We start from the raw sequence: 21760 nt of genomic DNA on the forward strand, positions 1-21760 counted from the left end.
GTCCAGGCCAGCTGAACCAACTTCAATGCAGTCCTCTCTATTCTCAGATCACTGCACGCACACTTGGGGAAAAAGAGACAGCAGACACGGAGCCCACGGTGTACAGTCTGGTCTTTATTGCAGCAACTCGGCACAATCACACAGCATAGCAGAGCAGGACAGTCTGCGACACTGAGGAGGAGTTAATCCTTAATCAACCAGACACGAACAAATTCTCTAAGTAAGAACAAAGCACGCCACCGATAGATGCCTGTGGATCTTACAACAAGCTCTCGGGACCTGCTCTTTGAGGATCACGGTGTTTGCTAGCTTGCATTCTGCCCTTTAAATAGTTATTCAAACTCCTTACCCACTTAAACTCAACAAACCATTGTTCTAGAGAGACAGTAGGTAATTATTCTAAGGAATCCTTCTGATAACCACCACAACCCACCAGAGAACTAAAATATAAGAAGTAAAACGGGACAAAAACAACAGCAATAATACAATAATAAGTATTACAGTAATAATAAAAGCTGTTCTGATTACAGTCAGTTTCTTAAATGTGATATTCCACCTAAAATCAACTAGTACAGTAAATATCTGGTACAAGAAATCTGTGCAAGGTAACAGTAAATATATCAGGCAGTATGAAGTAAGCATCTTAAGTTTTAAAAATTAAAATTTAAACTTTTGAAGAATAAAACATTCAAACCAAAAAGCTTCCCTCCCTGTCTCTCCGTCACTCCAACTCCCACCCTCTGCCTCTTTCTCCCATCTTTCTTCAGGACATTCCTGAAAATACAGCTCCCGCCCCCGCCTCCCGAGCTCTGGTCCCTGGTAGCACCTGTAGCTATTGCTTATAAGAACCAGAGCCGACAGATAAAAAATCGAATAACAGCTGTATAAGCGACTGGAATAGGTCATACAAAATATATGCACTTTAGAAAATCAAAAGTCTTATTTTTGGTATCTCAAAGCTATAAAATCTCTGCACAGCCGCTCTCTTTTTGCTAAGCAGTTTAAATTTAACCTTAGAAAAATACAAATGAAGTGACATGTGACCCAGTCCCACCCACAACCCACCTGTCAGGTATTCCTGAGCTTACTTAGAACATCTGACCTTTTCAGCTGCTAAACTGATGCTGAAATTGAATTCTGTCAATATAATAATACTAATAATTATAATTATAATTGCTTACACTTATATGGCGCTTTTCTGGACACTCCACTCAAAGCGCTGTACAAGTAACGGGGATCCCCTCCACCACCCCCAGTGTGCAGCCCCACCAGGATGATGCGACAGCAGCCATAGTGCTCCAGAACACTCACCACACTCCAGCTCTCAGTGGGGAGGAGAGCAGAGTAATGAAGCCAATTCATAGAGGGGGATTATTAGGAGGCCATGATTGGTAAGGGCCAATGGGAGATTTGGCCAGGACAATTATAGGGTCATGCTAGTCATATCTGAAAACATATTTCAGTGCAGCCCTTTACGGGTTTGATGGTGCAGATACACATCTAAAATAAAGCAGAAATTGATAACTGTGAAATGTAAGCCAACGAGGCTGCTTGCCTGAAAGTCAGCCCAGGAAGTTGAGTATTTACACACAAAATTTAAAAGTTGAACCTTTTTGTTTAAAAGAAACCCTCAGTCCGTAAACACAAACACGCACTCATACAATTACAAAAAATAAGACTCCTGCAGCTTGCTGGAGCTACGTTACATTATTTAACTGCAGTCTGTCTGTGCCACATCACTGATCGATCAGCGCATGGCATGGGTGTGTATACCAGTTACATCTGTGTGTATATTAACCGAGTATCGACTGTGTGCATCAGTTACATAGAGTGCACTGTTTCTAGTGTAATAGCTTTACTTTGCGCAGAGGTGTAGCAATTTGTGTAGTCATTGTGTGTAGTAACTGAAAGTGTATATAATATTGTATTATTTGCTGTAAAAAATTCCCTTGCTTCTCTACCGCCATCTTGTGGTCATCTCGGGGATGGCAGTCTCTGCACTCAGTTCCACAAGGGGGAGCCAGAGCGCTGACTGAAAGAGAGAGAGAGAAACGTTAATCCAGTTCCTGGTGTAGGGGGGCAGAGATTCTCTATAAGGAATTCCATAAGTCCCACTCAGCCTTTTCTTCTGCTTCTGCCAACATGGTCCATCATGGGATCCAAAGAATTTCTCCGTCTCTATTTCAGAGTATTTGCTGCTAGCCTAAGCCTCCTCATTTAGAATTAACCAATTGAACGGAGAGGGCAGCGCAGTGGCGCACTGGTTAGCATTGCTGCCTCGCAGCACTAGGGACCCTTTGCTCAATTCTGGACCGGGGGTGCTGTCTGGGTGGTGTCTGCACGTTCCCCTCATGCCTGTGTGGGTTTCCGCCACATGCTCCTCTTTTCCTGCCACAGACCAAAGACTGGCAGGTTAACTGAAATCTAGGAAAACTGGACCTGGTGTGTGTCTGTAACTGTGTGTGTGCCCTGCGATGGACTGCTGTCCTGTCCAGGTTGTGTCCTGCCCTGCGCCTGCTGCTTGCCAGGATAGGTACCGGATCCTCCCCAACCCAGAGCTGGAGAAAGCGGTTAGAAAATGGACGGACAGATGATTCATTGAGGAGGTACTCCAGCTTTCTACATACATATAACAATACTGATACTGACCAGGTGGAAACATCAGTAGTAGACACTGTAACTTGTACTGTACGTGCAAAGAAAAATAATAAATAATTAATCAAGAGTAAATTTTGAATTGTTTAAAATGAGACGACAAATCTCACATTTGCACAACACAGAAACTCTGAGCTTGGACACTCTGGATCCCAGAACGCACCATGCTGACAGGGACAAACCCTTCCATGAAATATTAAAGCTCAGCTGACCATCACGGCCACAGACCCTCCGTCAGGGCAGGCAGAGGGGCCACAGAGGGAGGGGGGATGTTAATACCTGGCACAACGGAGACGTGGGGAGTAGCAGGAGAGCCAGGGAGCCAAACACACAGACTCACTGATGGTTTCACTGCTGTGTGACCTGGCTGCTCCCCATTCTGGACCTCTGTGCCACTTTATTCCCTCCCTCACCCCCATCCCATGGATCCACACACACCTCTATTCCCTGTCTGTGCACTGTTCCCACACACACACCTCTATTCCCTGTCTGTGCACTGTTCCCACACACACACCTCTATTCCCTGTCTGTGCACTGTTCCCACACACACACCTCTATTCCCTGTCTGTGCACTGTTCCCACACACACACCTCTATTCCCTGTCTGTACACTGTTCCCACACACACACCTCTATTCCCTGTCTGTGCACTGTTCCCACACACACACCTCTATTCCCTGTCTGTGCACTGTTCCCACACACACACCTCTATTCCCTGTCTGTGCACTGTTCCCACACACACACACACCTCTATTCCCTGTCTGTGCACTGTTCCCACACACACACACACCTCTATTCCCTGTCTGTGCACTGTTCCCACACACACACACCTCTATTCCCTGTCTGTGCACTGTTCCCACACACACAGCTCTATTCCCTGTCTGTACACTGTTCCCACACACACAGCTCTATTCCCTGTCTGTGCACTGTTCCCACACACACACACACCTCTATTCCCTGTCTGTGCACTGTTCCCACACACACACACCTCTATTCCCTGTCTGTACACTGTTCCCACACACACAGCTCTATTCCCTGTCTGTACACTGTTCCCACACACACAGCTCTATTCCCTGTCTGTACACTGTTCCCACACACACACCTCTATTCCCTGTCTGTACACTGTTCCCACACACACACACCTCTATTCCCTGTCTGTGCACTGTTCCCACACACACACACCTCTATTCCCTGTCTGTACACTGTTCCCACACACACACACAGCTCTATTCCCTGTCTGTACACTGTTCCCACACACACAGCTCTATTCCCTGTCTGTACACTGTTCCCACACACACACCTCTATTCCCTGTCTGTACACTGTTCCCACACACACACACCTCTATTCCCTGTCTGTGCACTGTTCCCACACACACACACCTCTATTCCCTGTCTGTGCACTGTTCCCACACACACAGCTCTATTCCCTGTCTGTACACTGTTCCCACACACACACACACCTCTATTCCCTGTCTGTACACTGTTCCCACACACACACACACCTCTATTCCCTGTCTGTACACTGTTCCCACACACACAGCTCTATTCCCTGTCTGTGCACTGTTCCCACACACACACCTCTATTCCCTGTCTGTGCACTGTTCCCACACACACACACAGCTCTATTCCCTGTCTGTACACTGTTCCCACACACACACCTCTATTCCCTGTCTGTACACTGTTCCCACACACACACACACCTCTATTCCCTGTCTGTACACTGTTCCCACACACACAGCTCTATTCCCTGTCTGTACACAGTTCCCACACACACAGCTCTATTCCCTGTCTGTACACTGTTCCCACACACACAGCTCTATTCCCTGTCTGTACACTGTTCCCACACACACAGCTCTATTCCCTGTCTGTACACTGTTCCCACACACACACCTCTATTCCCTGTCTGTACACTGTTCCCACACACACACCTCTATTCCCTGTCTGTGCACTGTTCCCACACACACACCTCTATTCCCTGTCTGTGCACTGTTCCCACACACACACCTCTATTCCCTGTCTGTGCACTGTTCCCACACACACACACACCTCTATTCCCTGTCTGTGCACTGTTCCCACACACACACACACCTCTATTCCCTGTCTGTGCACTGTTCCCACATACACAGCTCTATTCCCTGTCTGTACACTGTTCCCACACACACAGCTCTATTCCCTGTCTGTACACAGTTCCCACACACACACCTCTATTCCCTGTCTGTACACTGTTCCCACACACACAGCTCTATTCCCTGTCTGTACACTGTTCCCACACACACAGCTCTATTCCCTGTCTGTACACTGTTCCCACACACACACCTCTATTCCCTGTCTGTACACTGTTCCCACACACACACCTCTATTCCCTGTCTGTACACTGTTCCCACACACACACCTCTATTCCCTGTCTGTGCACTGTTCCCACACACACACCTCTATTCCCTGTCTGTGCACTGTTCCCACACACACACACACCTCTATTCCCTGTCTGTGCACTGTTCCCACACACACACACACCTCTATTCCCTGTCTGTGCACTGTTCCCACACACACACCTCTATTCCCTGTCTGTACACTGTTCCCACACACACAGCTCTATTCCCTGTCTGTACACTGTTCCCACACACACACCTCTATTCCCTGTCTGTACACTGTTCCCACACACACACACCTCTATTCCCTGTCTGTGCACTGTTCCCACACACACACACCTCTATTCCCTGTCTGTGCACTGTTCCCACACACACAGCTCTATTCCCTGTCTGTACACTGTTCCCACACACACACACACCTCTATTCCCTGTCTGTACACTGTTCCCACACACACACACACCTCTATTCCCTGTCTGTACACTGTTCCCACACACACAGCTCTATTCCCTGTCTGTGCACTGTTCCCACACACACAGCTCTATTCCCTGTCTGTACACTGTTCCCACACACACACACCTCTATTCCCTGTCTGTACACTGTTCCCACACACACAGCTCTATTCCCTGTCTGTGCACTGTTCCCACACACACACACACCTCTATTCCCTGTCTGTACACTGTTCCCACACACACACACACCTCTATTCCCTGTCTGTACACTGTTCCCACACACACAGCTCTATTCCCTGTCTGTACACTGTTCCCACACACACACCTCTATTCCCTGTCTGTACACTGTTCCCACACACACACCTCTATTCCGTCTGTACACTGTTCCCACACACACAGCTCTATTCCCTGTCTGTACACTGTTCCCACACACACAGCTCTATTCCCTGTCTGTACACTGTTCCCACACACACAGCTCTATTCCCTGTCTGTACACTGTTCCCACACACACAGCTCTATTCCCTGTCTGTACACTGTTCCCACACACACACCTCTATTCCCTGTCTGTACACTGTTCCCACACACACACACAGCTCTATTCCCTGTCTGTACACTGTTCCCACACACACACACACCTCTATTCCCTGTCTGTACACTGTTCCCACACACACACCTCTATTCCCTGTCTGTACACTGTTCCCACACACACACACCTCTATTCCCTGTCTGTACACTGTTCCCACACACACACCTCTATTCCGTCTGTACACTGTTCCCACACACACAGCTCTATTCCCTGTCTGTACACTGTTCCCACACACACAGCTCTATTCCCTGTCTGTACACTGTTCCCACACACACAGCTCTATTCCCTGTCTGTACACTGTTCCCACACACACACCTCTATTCCCTGTCTGTACACTGTTCCCACACACACACCTCTATTCCCTGTCTGTGCACTGTTCCCACACACACACACCTCTATTCCCTGTCTGTGCACTGTTCCCACACACACACACACCTCTATTCCCTGTCTGTGCACTGTTCCCACACACACACACACCTCTATTCCCTGTCTGTGCACTGTTCCCACACACACACACCTCTATTCCATGTCTGTGCACTGTTCCCACACACACAGCTCTATTCCCTGTCTGTACACTGTTCCCACACACACAGCTCTATTCCCTGTCTGTGCACTGTTCCCACACACACACACACCTCTATTCCCTGTCTGTGCACTGTTCCCACACACACACACACCTCTATTCCCTGTCTGTACACTGTTCCCACACACACAGCTCTATTCCCTGTCTGTACACTGTTCCCACACACACAGCTCTATTCCCTGTCTGTACACTGTTCCCACACACACACCTCTATTCCCTGTCTGTACACTGTTCCCACACACACACACCTCTATTCCCTGTCTGTGCACTGTTCCCACACACACACACCTCTATTCCCTGTCTGTACACTGTTCCCACACACACACACAGCTCTATTCCCTGTCTGTACACTGTTCCCACACACACAGCTCTATTCCCTGTCTGTACACTGTTCCCACACACACACCTCTATTCCCTGTCTGTACACTGTTCCCACACACACACACCTCTATTCCCTGTCTGTGCACTGTTCCCACACACACACACCTCTATTCCCTGTCTGTGCACTGTTCCCACACACACAGCTCTATTCCCTGTCTGTACACTGTTCCCACACACACACACACCTCTATTCCCTGTCTGTACACTGTTCCCACACACACACACACCTCTATTCCCTGTCTGTACACTGTTCCCACACACACAGCTCTATTCCCTGTCTGTGCACTGTTCCCACACACACACCTCTATTCCCTGTCTGTGCACTGTTCCCACACACACACACAGCTCTATTCCCTGTCTGTACACTGTTCCCACACACACACCTCTATTCCCTGTCTGTACACTGTTCCCACACACACACACACCTCTATTCCCTGTCTGTACACTGTTCCCACACACACACCTCTATTCCGTCTGTACACTGTTCCCACACACACAGCTCTATTCCCTGTCTGTACACAGTTCCCACACACACAGCTCTATTCCCTGTCTGTACACTGTTCCCACACACACAGCTCTATTCCCTGTCTGTACACTGTTCCCACACACACACCTCTATTCCCTGTCTGTACACTGTTCCCACACACACACCTCTATTCCCTGTCTGTACACTGTTCCCACACACACACCTCTATTCCCTGTCTGTGCACTGTTCCCACACACACACCTCTATTCCCTGTCTGTGCACTGTTCCCACACACACACACACCTCTATTCCCTGTCTGTGCACTGTTCCCACACACACACACAGCTCTATTCCCTGTCTGTGCACTGTTCCCACATACACAGCTCTATTCCCTGTCTGTACACTGTTCCCACACACACAGCTCTATTCCCTGTCTGTACACAGTTCCCACACACACACCTCTATTCCCTGTCTGTACACTGTTCCCACACACACAGCTCTATTCCCTGTCTGTACACTGTTCCCACACACACACCTCTATTCCCTGTCTGTACACTGTTCCCACACACACACCTCTATTCCCTGTCTGTACACTGTTCCCACACACACACCTCTATTCCCTGTCTGTACACTGTTCCCACACACACACCTCTATTCCCTGTCTGTGCACTGTTCCCACACACACACCTCTATTCCCTGTCTGTGCACTGTTCCCACACACACACACACCTCTATTCCCTGTCTGTGCACTGTTCCCACACACACACACACCTCTATTCCCTGTCTGTGCACTGTTCCCACACACACAGCTCTATTCCCTGTCTGTACACTGTTCCCACACACACAGCTCTATTCCCTGTCTGTACACTGTTCCCACACACACACCTCTATTCCCTGTCTGTACACTGTTCCCACACACACACACCTCTATTCCCTGTCTGTGCACTGTTCCCACACACACACACCTCTATTCCCTGTCTGTGCACTGTTCCCACACACACAGCTCTATTCCCTGTCTGTACACTGTTCCCACACACACACACACCTCTATTCCCTGTCTGTACACTGTTCCCACACACACACACACCTCTATTCCCTGTCTGTACACTGTTCCCACACACACAGCTCTATTCCCTGTCTGTGCACTGTTCCCACACACACAGCTCTATTCCCTGTCTGTACACTGTTCCCACACACACACACCTCTATTCCCTGTCTGTACACTGTTCCCACACACACAGCTCTATTCCCTGTCTGTGCACTGTTCCCACACACACACACACCTCTATTCCCTGTCTGTACACTGTTCCCACACACACACACACCTCTATTCCCTGTCTGTACACTGTTCCCACACACACAGCTCTATTCCCTGTCTGTACACTGTTCCCACACACACACCTCTATTCCCTGTCTGTACACTGTTCCCACACACACACCTCTATTCCGTCTGTACACTGTTCCCACACACACAGCTCTATTCCCTGTCTGTACACTGTTCCCACACACACAGCTCTATTCCCTGTCTGTACACTGTTCCCACACACACAGCTCTATTCCCTGTCTGTACACTGTTCCCACACACACAGCTCTATTCCCTGTCTGTACACTGTTCCCACACACACACCTCTATTCCCTGTCTGTACACTGTTCCCACACACACACACAGCTCTATTCCCTGTCTGTACACTGTTCCCACACACACACACAGCTCTATTCCCTGTCTGTACACTGTTCCCACACACACACCTCTATTCCCTGTCTGTACACTGTTCCCACACACACACACCTCTATTCCCTGTCTGTACACTGTTCCCACACACACACCTCTATTCCGTCTGTACACTGTTCCCACACACACAGCTCTATTCCCTGTCTGTACACTGTTCCCACACACACAGCTCTATTCCCTGTCTGTACACTGTTCCCACACACACAGCTCTATTCCCTGTCTGTACACTGTTCCCACACACACAGCTCTATTCCCTGTCTGTACACTGTTCCCACACACACACCTCTATTCCCTGTCTGTACACTGTTCCCACACACACACCTCTATTCCCTGTCTGTACACTGTTCCCACACACACACCTCTATTCCCTGTCTGTACACTGTTCCCACACACACAGCTCTATTCCCTGTCTGTACACTGTTCCCACACACACACACCTCTATTCCCTGTCTGTACACTGTTCCCACACACACACACACACCTCTATTCCCTGTCTGTACACTGTTCCCACACACACAGCTCTATTCCCTGTCTGTACACTGTTCCCACACACACAGCTCTATTCCCTGTCTGTACACTGTTCCCACACACACACCTCTATTCCCTGTCTGTACACTGTTCCCACACACACAGCTCTATTCCCTGTCTGTACACTGTTCCCACACACACACACAGCTCTATTCCCTGTCTGTACACTGTTCCCACACACACACACCTCTATTCCCTGTCTGTACACTGTTCCCACACACACAGCTCTATTCCCTGTCTGTACACTGTTCCCACACACACACCTCTATTCCCTGTCTGTGCACTGTTCCCACACACACACACCTCTATTCCCTGTCTGTACACTGTTCCCACACACACACCTCTATTCCCTGTCTGTGCACTGTTCCCACACACACACACACACCTCTATTCCCTGTCTGTGCACTGTTCCCACACACACACACACACCTCTATTCCCTGTCTGTGCACTGTTCCCACACACACACACACCTCTATTCCCTGTCTGTGCACTGTTCCCACACACACACACACACCTCTATTCCCTGTCTGTGCACTGTTCCCACACACACACCTCTATTCCCTGTCTGTGCACTGTTCCCCGGAGACACCTCTATTCCCTGTCTGTACAGTTCCCCAGAGACACCTCTATTCCCTGTTTGCCCACAGAAGACATGGCTTTTCCACCAACAACTCTTTTCCCTGTCACCTGGAATAATTATTATATCTGCAATATCAGAGTATTGACAATTCTGGTACATTTCATCTGTTTTATTCAGCCTGCTCTGTGGAGGTGAACAGTGGGCAAGGCAGCCCCTTTACCCCTCAGTGGGGCAGGACAGGGTATTTACCCCTCAGTGGGGCAGGGCAGAATATGAACCCAAGGTGCAGGGTGGGATAGTCTATCTACACCCCAGTGGGGGGGCTTCTGGTGTAGCAGCCAGAGTAGTGTATTTACCCCTCAGCGGGGCAGCTGTGCTCTGGCAGCAGCAGGGCAGTCTCGTCCCCCGAGCTCTGGGCTCCGTACAGCGCCGACTCCTTCTCGTCCTCTGGCTCCTGGAGACGGACACAGAGTGAGGAAGACAGGCCACCGGGCCGACAGACTCTCACAAACGGCCCCGCTGCGCAGGCGAGATGTGTCAGCGTCTTACCGACTCCGAGCTGTGGGCCAGTGACTCGCTGTCTTGTTGCCGTGGAGAGGACAGGGGGGCGGGCTGGCTGATGACCACGCCTCCCTGTGGAGATGGGGGAGGGGTAGCGAGGAGCAGGGCCTCTGTTGTGAAAGTTGGGGGGTCACAGAGGCTGTAGGCGCCCAGGGGATGAGGGGGCTGCAGGGCTTCAGGACTGTCCTCCTCTGACTCCGATACAGGGCTGTCAGGACGACCTGCACACACACAGACACTGTAGTGCAGTGGACTGTCGCAAGGTCCAAAAACTACATCACAGAATGAAACTATACAGCATAATGCAAGCAGGGGAAAATACAAATCAATACGGTAGAGAATAGTACACCACAATTAAGCATAACATAGTGTACTATGATCTGAAAAGGTACAGTGGAATGAACAGTGTTTCACCATGGCACACTTAAATTAAAGTAAATATTATAATATAACATCACAGTTGACATTCTGAGCTATGTATGGCATCACCAGGTGATGTCATGCCATTCTCTCACACACAGAAGGGATGATGTCACTTACTGTTGGAGTCAGAGGCAGCATCCCTCCACTTAGCATCGGCAACAGCCTCCAGCCTCTGCTCCAGCTGGCGCACATACTGCAGCAGCTCCTGCACACATACCGGGTGTCAGTACCTCACACTGCACCTACACAGTGTCAGCATCTCACAGCACAGCACAGCAGGCACACACAGCGTGTCAGTATCTCAGAGCACAGCACAAAGTGTGTCAGTATCACAACACAGCACCTACACAGTGTCAGCATCTCACAGCACAGCACACAGTGTGTCGGTATCTCACAGTGCAGCACACAGTCAGTGTGTCAGAATATCAGTTTAGTGTGCACACATACTATATCAATATCTCCCTGTAGCATGCGCACACAGAAATATCAATATCTCACAGTGTAACACACACTGTGCTAATTTTTGCATAAAAGAAAATACTGCACAAATTTGTTGAAATACTGTACACTAAAAATCTGCACAAATCTCAATGTTTAATGTAACTGAATATTTTCGAATATGGTCATTGTGTCAGTACCTCACTGTGTGCACTCAATCAACAAGATCTATGTTGTATAAGTTATGTATAATGTATATATGAGGTCAAAGTATAGCTGTAACACAGAAACTTATACTTTAGCATGCAGACAATATGGGGATTCTGAGCTGTACTGCAACTATATAGGGACCCAGTTACATCAGCTGCCTATACAGTTAAAGAAAACTGCGTATCAACAGCATATTAAGACCAAGTCCCAACACTATACATACACACTGCATATATACTACATATCTGCTGCTTGTGCATAAAGGTAGTGTACATCTCCTGAATGGGTGTGCAGAGGCTGTGCACTGGCCTGTTGCTGGTGCAGCAGATGCTCTTTCTCCCTCTGGCCCAGTCTCAGGCTGGATTTCAGCTCCTGCAGCTCCCGGCTTGCCTCTCCCCGCTGCACCTGAGGGGGGCGCCACAAACAGGCTCACACTGAATGCACACAGGGATGGTGTATTCTTCCACACGTCAGTGTGCACAGAGGTGCACCTTTGTGCTGTTTCAGTAAACAGTGTGTGTATTTACCAATGTACAGGGGCTGCATATACTGGACATTAACGGTTAAGAGTAATTATCATGTTAATAGTTTGCCCAGGTGGTGGGTTTATTTCACTATACAGTGTGCTTATCTGCCCAGATGGTGGGCCTAGTCACAAGAATGTTAAGTGCATATACCCCAACTGTCAGTATCTTTCACTTAAAGGTACGTTTCTCTGAATTATCTGTACATTTATTGTATTTATTGAACTGAAATTCACATTCTCACAGAAGGCTGTGAAGGTGTGAGTGGGTGCTGTGTTCTGGCTTGTGACCAGGGGGTGACTACATGTACCCGGTTACAGTCCCTGTCTCTTGCCAGCTCCACCTCTGCCTTCTCCCTCTCCATCTTCTCCTCCTGCAGCCTCGCTTCTGCCTGCTGCAGCGCCTCGCTGAGCTCTGCAATCCTCTCTCTGTCCATCTGAAAGGTTAGAGGGCACCCTCTTTAGATTGTTTTCAGGGTCAGGCTTGACCGAGTCTCAGTTTTGCCTTGGTTCAGTGTGTCAGTCTCTCCAACAGTGAGTCAGGACTTCAATCAGAGCAGCTATTAGTCTGTGTGCTTGTGTGCCTGTGTCAGTGTGTGAGCTGTCAGTCTGTGTGCCTGTGTCAGTGTGTGAGCTGTCTGTGTGCCTGTGTCAGTGTGTGAGCCGTCAGTCTGTGTGCCTGTGTCAGTGTGTGAGCTGTCAGTCTGTGTGTCTGTGTCAGTGTGTGAGCTGTCAGTCTGTGTGCCTGTGTCAGTGTGTGAGCTGTCAGTCTGTGTGCCTGTGTCAGTGTGTGAGCTGTGAGTCTGTGTGCCTGTGTCAGTGTGTGAGCTGTCTGTGTGCCTGTGTCAGTGTGTGAGCCGTCAGTCTGTGTGCCTGTGTCAGTGTGTGAGCTGTCAGTCTGTGTGCCTGTGTCAGTGTGTGAGCTGTGAGTCTGTGTGCCTGTGTCAGTGTGTGAGCTGTCAGTCTGTGTGCCTGTGTCAGTGTGTGAGCTGTGAGTCTGTGTCAGTGTGTGAGCTGTCAGTCTGTGTGCCTGTGTCAGTGTGTGAGCTGTCTGTGTGCCTGTGTCAGTGTGTGAGCCGTCAGTCTGTGTGCCTGTGTCAGTGTGTGAGCTGTGAGTCTGTGTGCCTGTGTCAGTGTGTGAGCTGTCAGTCTGTGTGCCTGTGTCAGTGTGTGAGCCGTCAGTCTGTGTGCCTGTGTCAGTGTGTGAGCTGTGAGTCTGTGTGCCTGTGTCAGTGTGTGAGCTGTCAGTCTGTGTGCCTGTGTCAGTGTGTGAGCTGTGAGTCTGTGTGCCTGTGTCAGTGTGTGAGCTGTCAGTCTGTGTGCCTGTGTCAGTGTGTGAGCTGTCAGTCTGTCAGTTCGTACCTGAGCGCTTTGCTGCAGGGCCTCCCTCTCCCCCTGCCAACGAGCCCGGCCCTCCCTCATGGCCAGGCGGGTCTCGGCCAGCTGCAGTGTGAGCTGTGCCGCCTCGAGCCGGGCCTGGTGCAGCTCGGTTTGCCCACGGTCCCTCTGCCCACCCACCACCTCCAGCTCAGCGCCCAGTCCTTCCACACGGCGCTCGCTGGCACACAGACGCTCCCGCAGGCTGGACAGCTCCTGGCGCAGGGACTCGTTTTCCACCTGGGGCAGCGGTGGGGGTGGCAGGCGGCCAGGAGCGGGTCCCAGAGAGGGTTGAAGAGATGCAGATGTGCAGGGAGGTGGGGGGGGGAAGGGAGACAGAGGAGAGGATGCAACATGAGCCCGAGACGAACACTCACTGACGCTCTGCTGCTCTCGGTGCCCGTCAGCCTCCCAGCCTGTCTCGCCCTCCCTCTCACCTCTCTCTGCTGTGCGGTGTTCAGCCTGAGAGTCAGGGTGCTGATGGTGTCTCTCAGTGTCAGGGCCTGCGTCTCCCTCTCGGCCAGTGACCCCCGCAGGCTCTGAAACTCCGAGCACATGCGGCGCAGCTCCTCCTCCGAGGACAGCAGCTTACCCTGAGGATCAACACAGCGGGGAGGGGGGCAGGCTGTACATGTGCTGTCTGAAAAGAGCGTGCGCGGCGTATGTGCAGCAGGGGTGAACAGCATGCAGTACAATGTAACCGGTGCCCAGTGCGTGTCTATCAGGCCAGAACTAAAAACGACATACATCACATTCACTACTGTGCAAAGTTCTTGCATCCCATGAGAATTGTGCACACTGAGCCAGCAGTAAGCAGAAGTGAGTATATTGTGTGCAAACTCTGTTGAGTGTGAATACATGTAGAGTGTGTGAATGTGTAAACGGTGGGCAGTCTGGCTGTATTATGTGGAGGAACAGATCGTGCACGTATCTGGGGTGAGTGCACATCATGTGTAAACTAGGTGCAGCAGGTTGTACGCCACGAGCAGCCCTGGAGCACCTGCAGGGCCTTCCTCTCCTCCTCCTCCTCCCCCTTCTGGCGCACCGCCTGCTCCTGCTGCTGCGTCAGCCTCCTCAGCCGCTCCTTCAGCCTGCAGGGACACCGAGCCGGCGGTCAGGACCGAGAGCCAGACTCGTGCGCGGCGCGGGCCTGCCGGGGCCGGCGGGCTGCAGTCACCTGTCCAGCTCGGCCTCCCGCTCCCGCCCCCTGTCTCCGAGGGCGCCGACGGCCTCCTCCAGCTCGCCCGCGCGCCGCCGGCCCGCCGCCACCTCGGCCAGCAGGGCGTCCCTCTCGGCCGCCGCCGCCTCCCGCGCAGACTCCGCGCCCTGGGGAGGGAGACGGGAAGGAGGCAGTGCCGACACGGGGGGGGGGGGGGAGGCCGCGGCCCCCGGCGGACGTCTCGCCCGGCGCTTACCTGCCGCGTCTCCCTCAGCCGCGAGGCCTCCTCCCTGGCGCGGCCCAGTCGCTCGCTCAGCTCCCGCCTCTGCCTGTCCCACTCCTCCCTGTCCTCCTCCCGGCCCCTCTGCGACGCCTCCCGGGCCTGCAGCAGCTCGGCTCTCTCTCGGAGGCACTCCTCCAGGCGGGCCTGGCGTTCGGGGGAGGCAGGGACAGGGAGTTTACGGAACGATCCACACAATGAGGAGGCCAGGTCAAGTGTCTCCTTGATGGCATTTTCACCATCTTCTTCCGAGCCTCCCTCCTCCTCCTCCTCCTCCGCTGACCTGTAGCAGCTCAGCCCGCGGGATGACCAGCAGCATCCCCTCCCCCTCTTCCTCCTCCTCTCCCTCTCTCCTCTCTTCCAGGGTGACCAGCTCGTCTAGGGGCTTGGGGGCGCAGAAGGCGAAGGGGGCGCTGCGGGCGCACACCTCGCCGCGCTGGTCCACGTAGACGAACTGGTACGAGTCCTCGCCGGGCCTGGGGAGGTAGCAGGCTGCGCGGGACAGAGGACACGGTGACGGTCTCGCTCACAGCTACCCAGGGTCACCCTGCTCTCAGAACCCTTGGCAGCTCGGAGAAGTCTTTTTTCAGATTAACATTAAGATCCTTTTCTTGGATTAAAATTGCGCCATGCACTGCTAAAATGGAAAGGATCCCGTTGCTACTTGTTTGCAAAGCTGCGGGAGAGGATTACAGCCACTGCAACTATATTCAACTTGGGCTCATTAGGAAGAGGAAAAACTAATTATTTTTGCATCAGTTTGCAAAATTTAATTAACTATTGACTACCAATGGAGAGTCCAGATAAGCCAGAGAGCCAGCATAATCTCCACACGTTTGTAACCGTTCTTAAATTTGATACGTTGTGCTTATGTGCTACACTTTGTACTCATGTTTAACACTTTGTTCTGGGGCTCTGGACTCTGATTTTGCAGAAAGGCAGGTGGGTTGAAGTTTTTTTTTCCCTGTGCCAGGTATTTTAACTAATCATCGCCCCAATACTTATCTGCCTTTCTCATCTCTCTCATCATTAAATGCCCTGCAGACGGTGCCCAGACCTGCTCGGAGTTCGTACCTTGGAAATGCACACAGCCGTTGGCAGAGGTGCCCTCGGAGTAGCCCTCTGGAGACAGAGCCCAGACAAAGGTGTGATAATCCCGTGTAGAAGACCAACCCACCTGCGCCGGGAGAGGGGGAGGCACAGAGACGAGATCAGATTCCAGGACAATAGCTGTGAAACCAGCAGCGACGGTAACGACAGCAGTGCTGCTGACAACAAGGCTCCCTCCTGCCTGATGTGTTTGATTTTGCTGTGCAGTAAAAAGCTCACCCTGTAAAGCCAATGGCTTTATTTAAATCAACACTGACACCTGCCAATTGGTATCTCTCCTTGAAGCCTGGGAGACAGCACAGAGTCTCCATTCACAGAGAAACTGACAATCGGCGGTTTGTGTTTTTCTATATTAATCATGAAGTCAAAACTGCCTCAAATCACAATTTTTTCCACAGTGGGAGAGATGCACTTTTTGGGCCTTTGGGAAAAGAAAAAGGTGAAGGAATTCCCACGTTTCCTGAAAACACGAAATGGATTGTAAAGGCTGAAGGATCTATTTTAAAACGCTAAGCTCTTGCCTTTTGGACAAACATGTTAAAATAGGGAAGTTAATGTTCAGATTGGCTGAAGCTCCACAAACAAAATGTATAATTGGCCAAAAGGAGCCAGCCTAGTTAAAACACTGATGAGGCTGCTGAGGAGGTGGGGGAAGATGACACAGAGGATGAGGAAGGTACCTTGAAGAGGCCTATCCAGTCACTGCTGGCCCAGCAGTGAAGGGGGCTCATGCTGTAGTGGCACTCCACGCGGCTCTGGGGGAAGTAGCTCCTCCCCACATTCCGAAACTCCACCCTCCACTGGGGCGGGGCTGTCGTCTCCATGGCGACTGCAGGGCTCTGGACACACCCACCTGGGGGTGAGGGGAGCAACAGAGGTCGATGCAGGAAGACGGAGAGCGGAAAGCAGGGCACCTGGGTTATCATGCCAACTCAATGGAATACCCATGAGATGCAGATCTATGTACCACATTACCATTACACAGAGCAGGAAGAGAGTTTAAGTACTCTACTTCCCTCCTCCCTCTCTCGCTTCTTTCCAGTTCCCTCTTTATCCCCTTTCCCTTATCTCCCCAGCCCTTCTGTTTTGCCTTGTCTCAGCACCCACTGTCTCTCCCCCCCCCCTCTCCCAGACCCCCTTATCCCTCTCCCTGGACGCTCTCCAGCAGTGTTGGCAGCCTTGCCGTGGGAACTGCTCCTGACTGCCTCTGGCACACCTGGGCCAGGTAATTCCACCAGGCTCGTCCGCGTTCCCTTTGTCTTCCTCCCGTTCTGCCTCGCACACGGGCCTCGGGGCACACCGCAGCAGAGCGGGCACCCTCCATAAAAGCAGCCCTTGTGAATCGGCAGGTCTGTGCTGCTGGTACAATAGCCCCTGTCAGCAGGTGCTTTCAGGCACAGACAGGGGAGGGACCTCTGTCCTCAGCGAGTGCCACAGGGATTGTGCTCCTGCTAGTGGGCCTTGGCTGTACTCTCCATCCTCCGCACCGATCACGAGCAGGCTCAGTCACTCACTCCGGGTGGCAGCAGCTAGGGACCACTCAATCCCGGAACTGCTGTGTGCGCTACACAGCCTCCTGCTGGGCGTGTCCAGCACAGACCACTCTGTACCTGCAGCACTGTGTGCAGGAATGCCCAGCACCCTGGGATCAGACACAAATTTCAATCCTCAAAGACGGCCTCTGCAACAGACCCGTCCCGCCTCCCCCGGCCCCCGACAACTTGAGGCCGCGAAGAGGACAACTGCACACCGCCTCTTCAAACACGAAATTAGATGCCTTTGAATACCCGAAACAGCGAGCCGAAAGTCATGCGACACGGAGAGAGGCAGGGCTCAGGGCTCAAGGTGTTGTGAAACCGGGGGTCCAAATTCTTCTGGAAACCGAAGTCCTACTTTTCTCAGAAAGGGACAGAGCGGGAGGGGGGCGCTGCAACATGAGCAGGGGGACTCAGGGGACACCGCGGGTCCAGCTGACGGAGCATGACTAAGGGAGGGGAGGAGAGGAGGGGTCGAGGGGTTTATAATCATCGGCACAGAAATAAACAACAACTTCGTCCGCCAGAGCACGACACAGACACGCAGGGTGGACCCGCACCTGCGAGAGTCCCGGTCCACGTGTTCCTCTCAAACGCTAGGTGAAGGCAACCATCTCTGCGGAAGCTGAGCTAGTCATCGAGTCACGCAGCTCGCTTTGTCCGTGTACTCGCTTGAGTTTTGCCGACGTGAATAAAATGAATTCCAGCAATATCGCAGGCGCCCGCAACTCGAGTCGTGCGCTTCAGTAGCGCCAGCGACACGACGGCGCTAGACGGGTCACGCAGAACCCACGCTCTCGCCCGCCGCCGCCGCCTGTTCTCAGTCTTGCTCAGGACGGGAGGCCTGTGGTCCACGCAGCTCTAGGTCGCTGTAATTGTTCCCAAGCACTCAGGCCTTCAGTGTGTCGAAGGCCGCGGTTTTGGAGACATTTCAAGTGTGTGCACGGCGTAACACCCGTGAGACAGCTCTTGATGAGGACTGCGCTGATGGAGGTTCATTAATAGTTCTAAAAACACGTCTAACAGAAACATTCTTGGCATCCGGAAAGCGGGACGCATGATTCGGTAACGGTGTACTAAATTGCTGTTTTCGGCTTCGCTGGCAGCAAACCAGTTTAAAATTACTCTCATCCTTCAGAAATTAAGTATACATTTTTTTAACCATGTGCATCGATTCCCATCTGGGATCGCTGTCCCCTTAAGAAACCCATAAGAACTGCGTACGAAAACATTTAAAACCGCACAAGACACATATAATTAAGTTACATTTTTCTCTCTCTCTGAAAATAATAAAAACGCAAAACGAACAGTCAAGTACACTAAAGTAAACACAAGATATGCTTTGTCTTTAACTTGTTTTCCATTCAACTAGTAGATAAAACGTCACCTGTATTTTCTGAAAAGATGTTCAAATGAAGACGCACAGAACTCTTTTCTCAACGACCTCTCTCCGCGTCAGCTGTTCCACTAACCTATAACAATAACAAAAACAGAGACCTGACCGCGTGGGCCGTCACGCTGCTTCCTGGGAAATGTAGTTCTTTTCTGTCTGGGGGACCGACGCTATTGGACACTTTGACTGCAGCTCCCCTGTCACGGAAATGACGCGCTAGTAATCGAACATGCGCTGCAGCCCGTTAGCAGCGATGCATTATGGGGGATGTGGTTTCTGTCCATGCAAACCTTAAACCAACTTCAGGGCTCGCCTGTACAAGCTACAGTTTCCAGAAAAAAATAAATAAATCGGCAGCTTTTGCGATGGAAGGAACAAGATGAAGATTTATAGGCCAGGAAAGATTCCAGATTCAGATTACTGAACTCTACCCCTACCGCCGGCTCACACTGATGTGTTTTTCTCTCATACTGCTTATCTGACTTTTTAAAAGTTGTATGTTATTTAATTGTTGTTGTTGCTGCTGCTGTTCTGTGTTTATGTTTTTGGTGATGCCTTTATTGTCTTTGTATTGGAGGATACGTGTAAATACGCATTTCATTGCACTTGTGCATATGACATAAACTGAACTGAAAGGTTTGACTTGGCTCCCCGCCTTCTGTTTTGATCAGAGCGATAGTGTACTTTATCACACACGTGGACAACATCAAACACATCACTAAAGCTCAACGTTGTACGACGCTGGTGTCGTTTCATAAAGGTTCATCGAGCCTTCCAGGATTCTGAAATGCCAGTTTATTTTCTGGAGCTTAGACGACTAATAAAATCGCTGTTATTTGACCCCTAGTAATGAACTCGGCACCTGACCAGCAGCTGTAGTCTGTAATAGGGGCCGGTTAACCTGCACTGGTGTGTATTATTAAGTTTGGGGGTAGCTGACACGCGTGTGTCGCGCTGACGGGACAACCGCGACAGCTGTTGTCAAACGCGATGCGCATCTGAACACCAGATGGCGGCAAACTTTAATGAACAGCGCGGTTGAGCAAAGCTGTCACCCTGTTCACTGTTTTTTCTTAATACCGGAAGAGACATAAACTGAGGCGGACATTATTATTAGACACATTATTTAAAATGAATCTATTTAACGATCGATGGGGAAGATCTCAGGACTGTAGTTTGAGACCCTTGACGGGGAAGGAAAATCCTGGTTCTTTCTCTCGTTTCTCTGTACTCTCGGGATTGATAGATTTCAGGCTCTTGTGCAGACAGGGACGGCCCTAGTCTTTTGGGGGCCCTGGGTAAGATCTTGGAATGGAGCCCCTGCAGATCATGATTTGTGCAGACACTGCTAGTAACAGCTCCCAACACAACCTTATTTCACTATTTAGAACAATTCAATACATGAATTATAGAACTAGAAAACTTTCACTAACCAGCTTTCAAGAACACATAATACATAAATTATCAACCAGAACGTGGAGCACACATTTAACAGACATAATGTATTTTACAATTGAGAGTAATAAATAGTAACATTAATAACAATACATAATGCTAGAAGGACCTCTGTTACTTCAAAATTATAGCAAATCATGACTCACAAGATACTGCACTGCAACCTTTGTAGAAAGTAATTGTAGAAAAAAATATGAAATTAATAAAAACCAAATGCACTCAATGACAAGGGGGTGAGATCAATAAGGCTGAGCAGAAAGTTTGATAAACATTCTATAAATCATTTTTCTTATATTTTTGCCTCAGGTATGTTTGAATGAGCTCTGAAAAGCACTACTCCTGCTGCTGTCACTGGGAGAGAGATTACAATCCAAAGGGCTACTGGTTTGAGTTCACAAACCCCCCATTTAATGAAATGATAGATAGATACTTTATTGAACCCGTGAGGGAAATTGCAGTGCAACAGCAGCTTAACACACACAACACAGCCACAGTGTAACGAGTTATATAATAATAGTACAATACATACAATACAATACAAGAGTTACTCACAGTCCGGACACACAAAGAACAAACTAGAACAGAACAGTACACAGAAAAATCGTATCACACATATGAATATAAATATAGATATAAATATAATTGTATTGCACAAAAAATGGTTGTAAATGGGAAAAAGAAAAAGAAAGAGAACAGATGTAGCAGTAGATGTGTAGATGTGTTCAGTCCAGAAACAGGTCACTGTCAATATTGCCTCTGCTCAGATGCAAGGTGGATGCGTTGTACAGTCTTATGGCAGAAGGCAAGAATGACCTCCTGTAGCGCTCCAGGAGGAACTACAAGAGGAAATACAGGAGGAACCGCAAGGATAACAATGCATTTTATTTCAATTACATGTAATCGATTGTGCTGAGCAGTCTTTTGTACTGTTCATTCATCTTCACGCTGTTTTTGGCCGGACAGTGCC

The 21760-nt window shown here is 50.3% G+C and overlaps 1 protein-coding gene across 3 annotated transcripts; it reads right to left on the reverse strand.

The window, feature by feature from the left end:
• Positions 1-94: 94 nt before the first annotated feature.
• On the reverse strand, positions 95-19438 carry calcoco1a (calcium binding and coiled-coil domain 1a). Of its 3 annotated transcripts, none has more exons than XM_069186838.1 (15): positions 19333-19438; positions 17091-17263; positions 16375-16477; positions 15584-15792; positions 15277-15447; positions 15039-15187; positions 14862-14952; positions 14299-14454; positions 13847-14101; positions 12829-12921; positions 12235-12366; positions 11431-11518; positions 10879-11111; positions 10686-10783; positions 95-2032 (listed from the first exon to the last, which is right to left on the reverse strand). In XM_069186838.1, the coding sequence occupies exons 2-15, from the start codon at positions 17232-17234 to the stop codon at positions 2002-2004; spliced, it is 1953 nt and encodes a 650-aa protein (XP_069042939.1). In that variant the 5' UTR covers positions 17235-17263; positions 19333-19438; the 3' UTR covers positions 95-2001. The 3 variants fall into 3 exon arrangements, with proteins under 3 accessions (XP_069042939.1, XP_069042946.1, XP_069042932.1); XM_069186845.1 differs by having other exon boundaries at positions 12271-12366; positions 12796-12921; XM_069186831.1 differs by having other exon boundaries at positions 12796-12921.
• Positions 19439-21760: the final 2322 nt, after the last annotated feature.

This window comes from Lepisosteus oculatus, chromosome 1 (assembly GCF_040954835.1).
Source record: "Lepisosteus oculatus isolate fLepOcu1 chromosome 1, fLepOcu1.hap2, whole genome shotgun sequence".
NCBI classification, from domain to species: Eukaryota; Metazoa; Chordata; class Actinopteri; order Semionotiformes; family Lepisosteidae; genus Lepisosteus; species Lepisosteus oculatus.

Coding starts and splice junctions, on each gene's coding strand:
- calcoco1a (XM_069186831.1), bottom strand. CDS start 17,234: ATGGAGACGACAGCCCCGCCCCAGTGGAGGGTGGAGTTTCGGAATGTG. Junction 12,367..12,795: donor GAGACAGGGACTGTAACCGG/GTACATGTAGTC, acceptor CGCCCCCCTCAG/GTGCAGCGGGGAGAGGCAAG. Junction 2,033..10,685: donor CACAGCTGCCCCGCTGAGGG/GTAAATACACTA, acceptor TCTCTCTTTCAG/TCAGCGCTCTGGCTCCCCCT.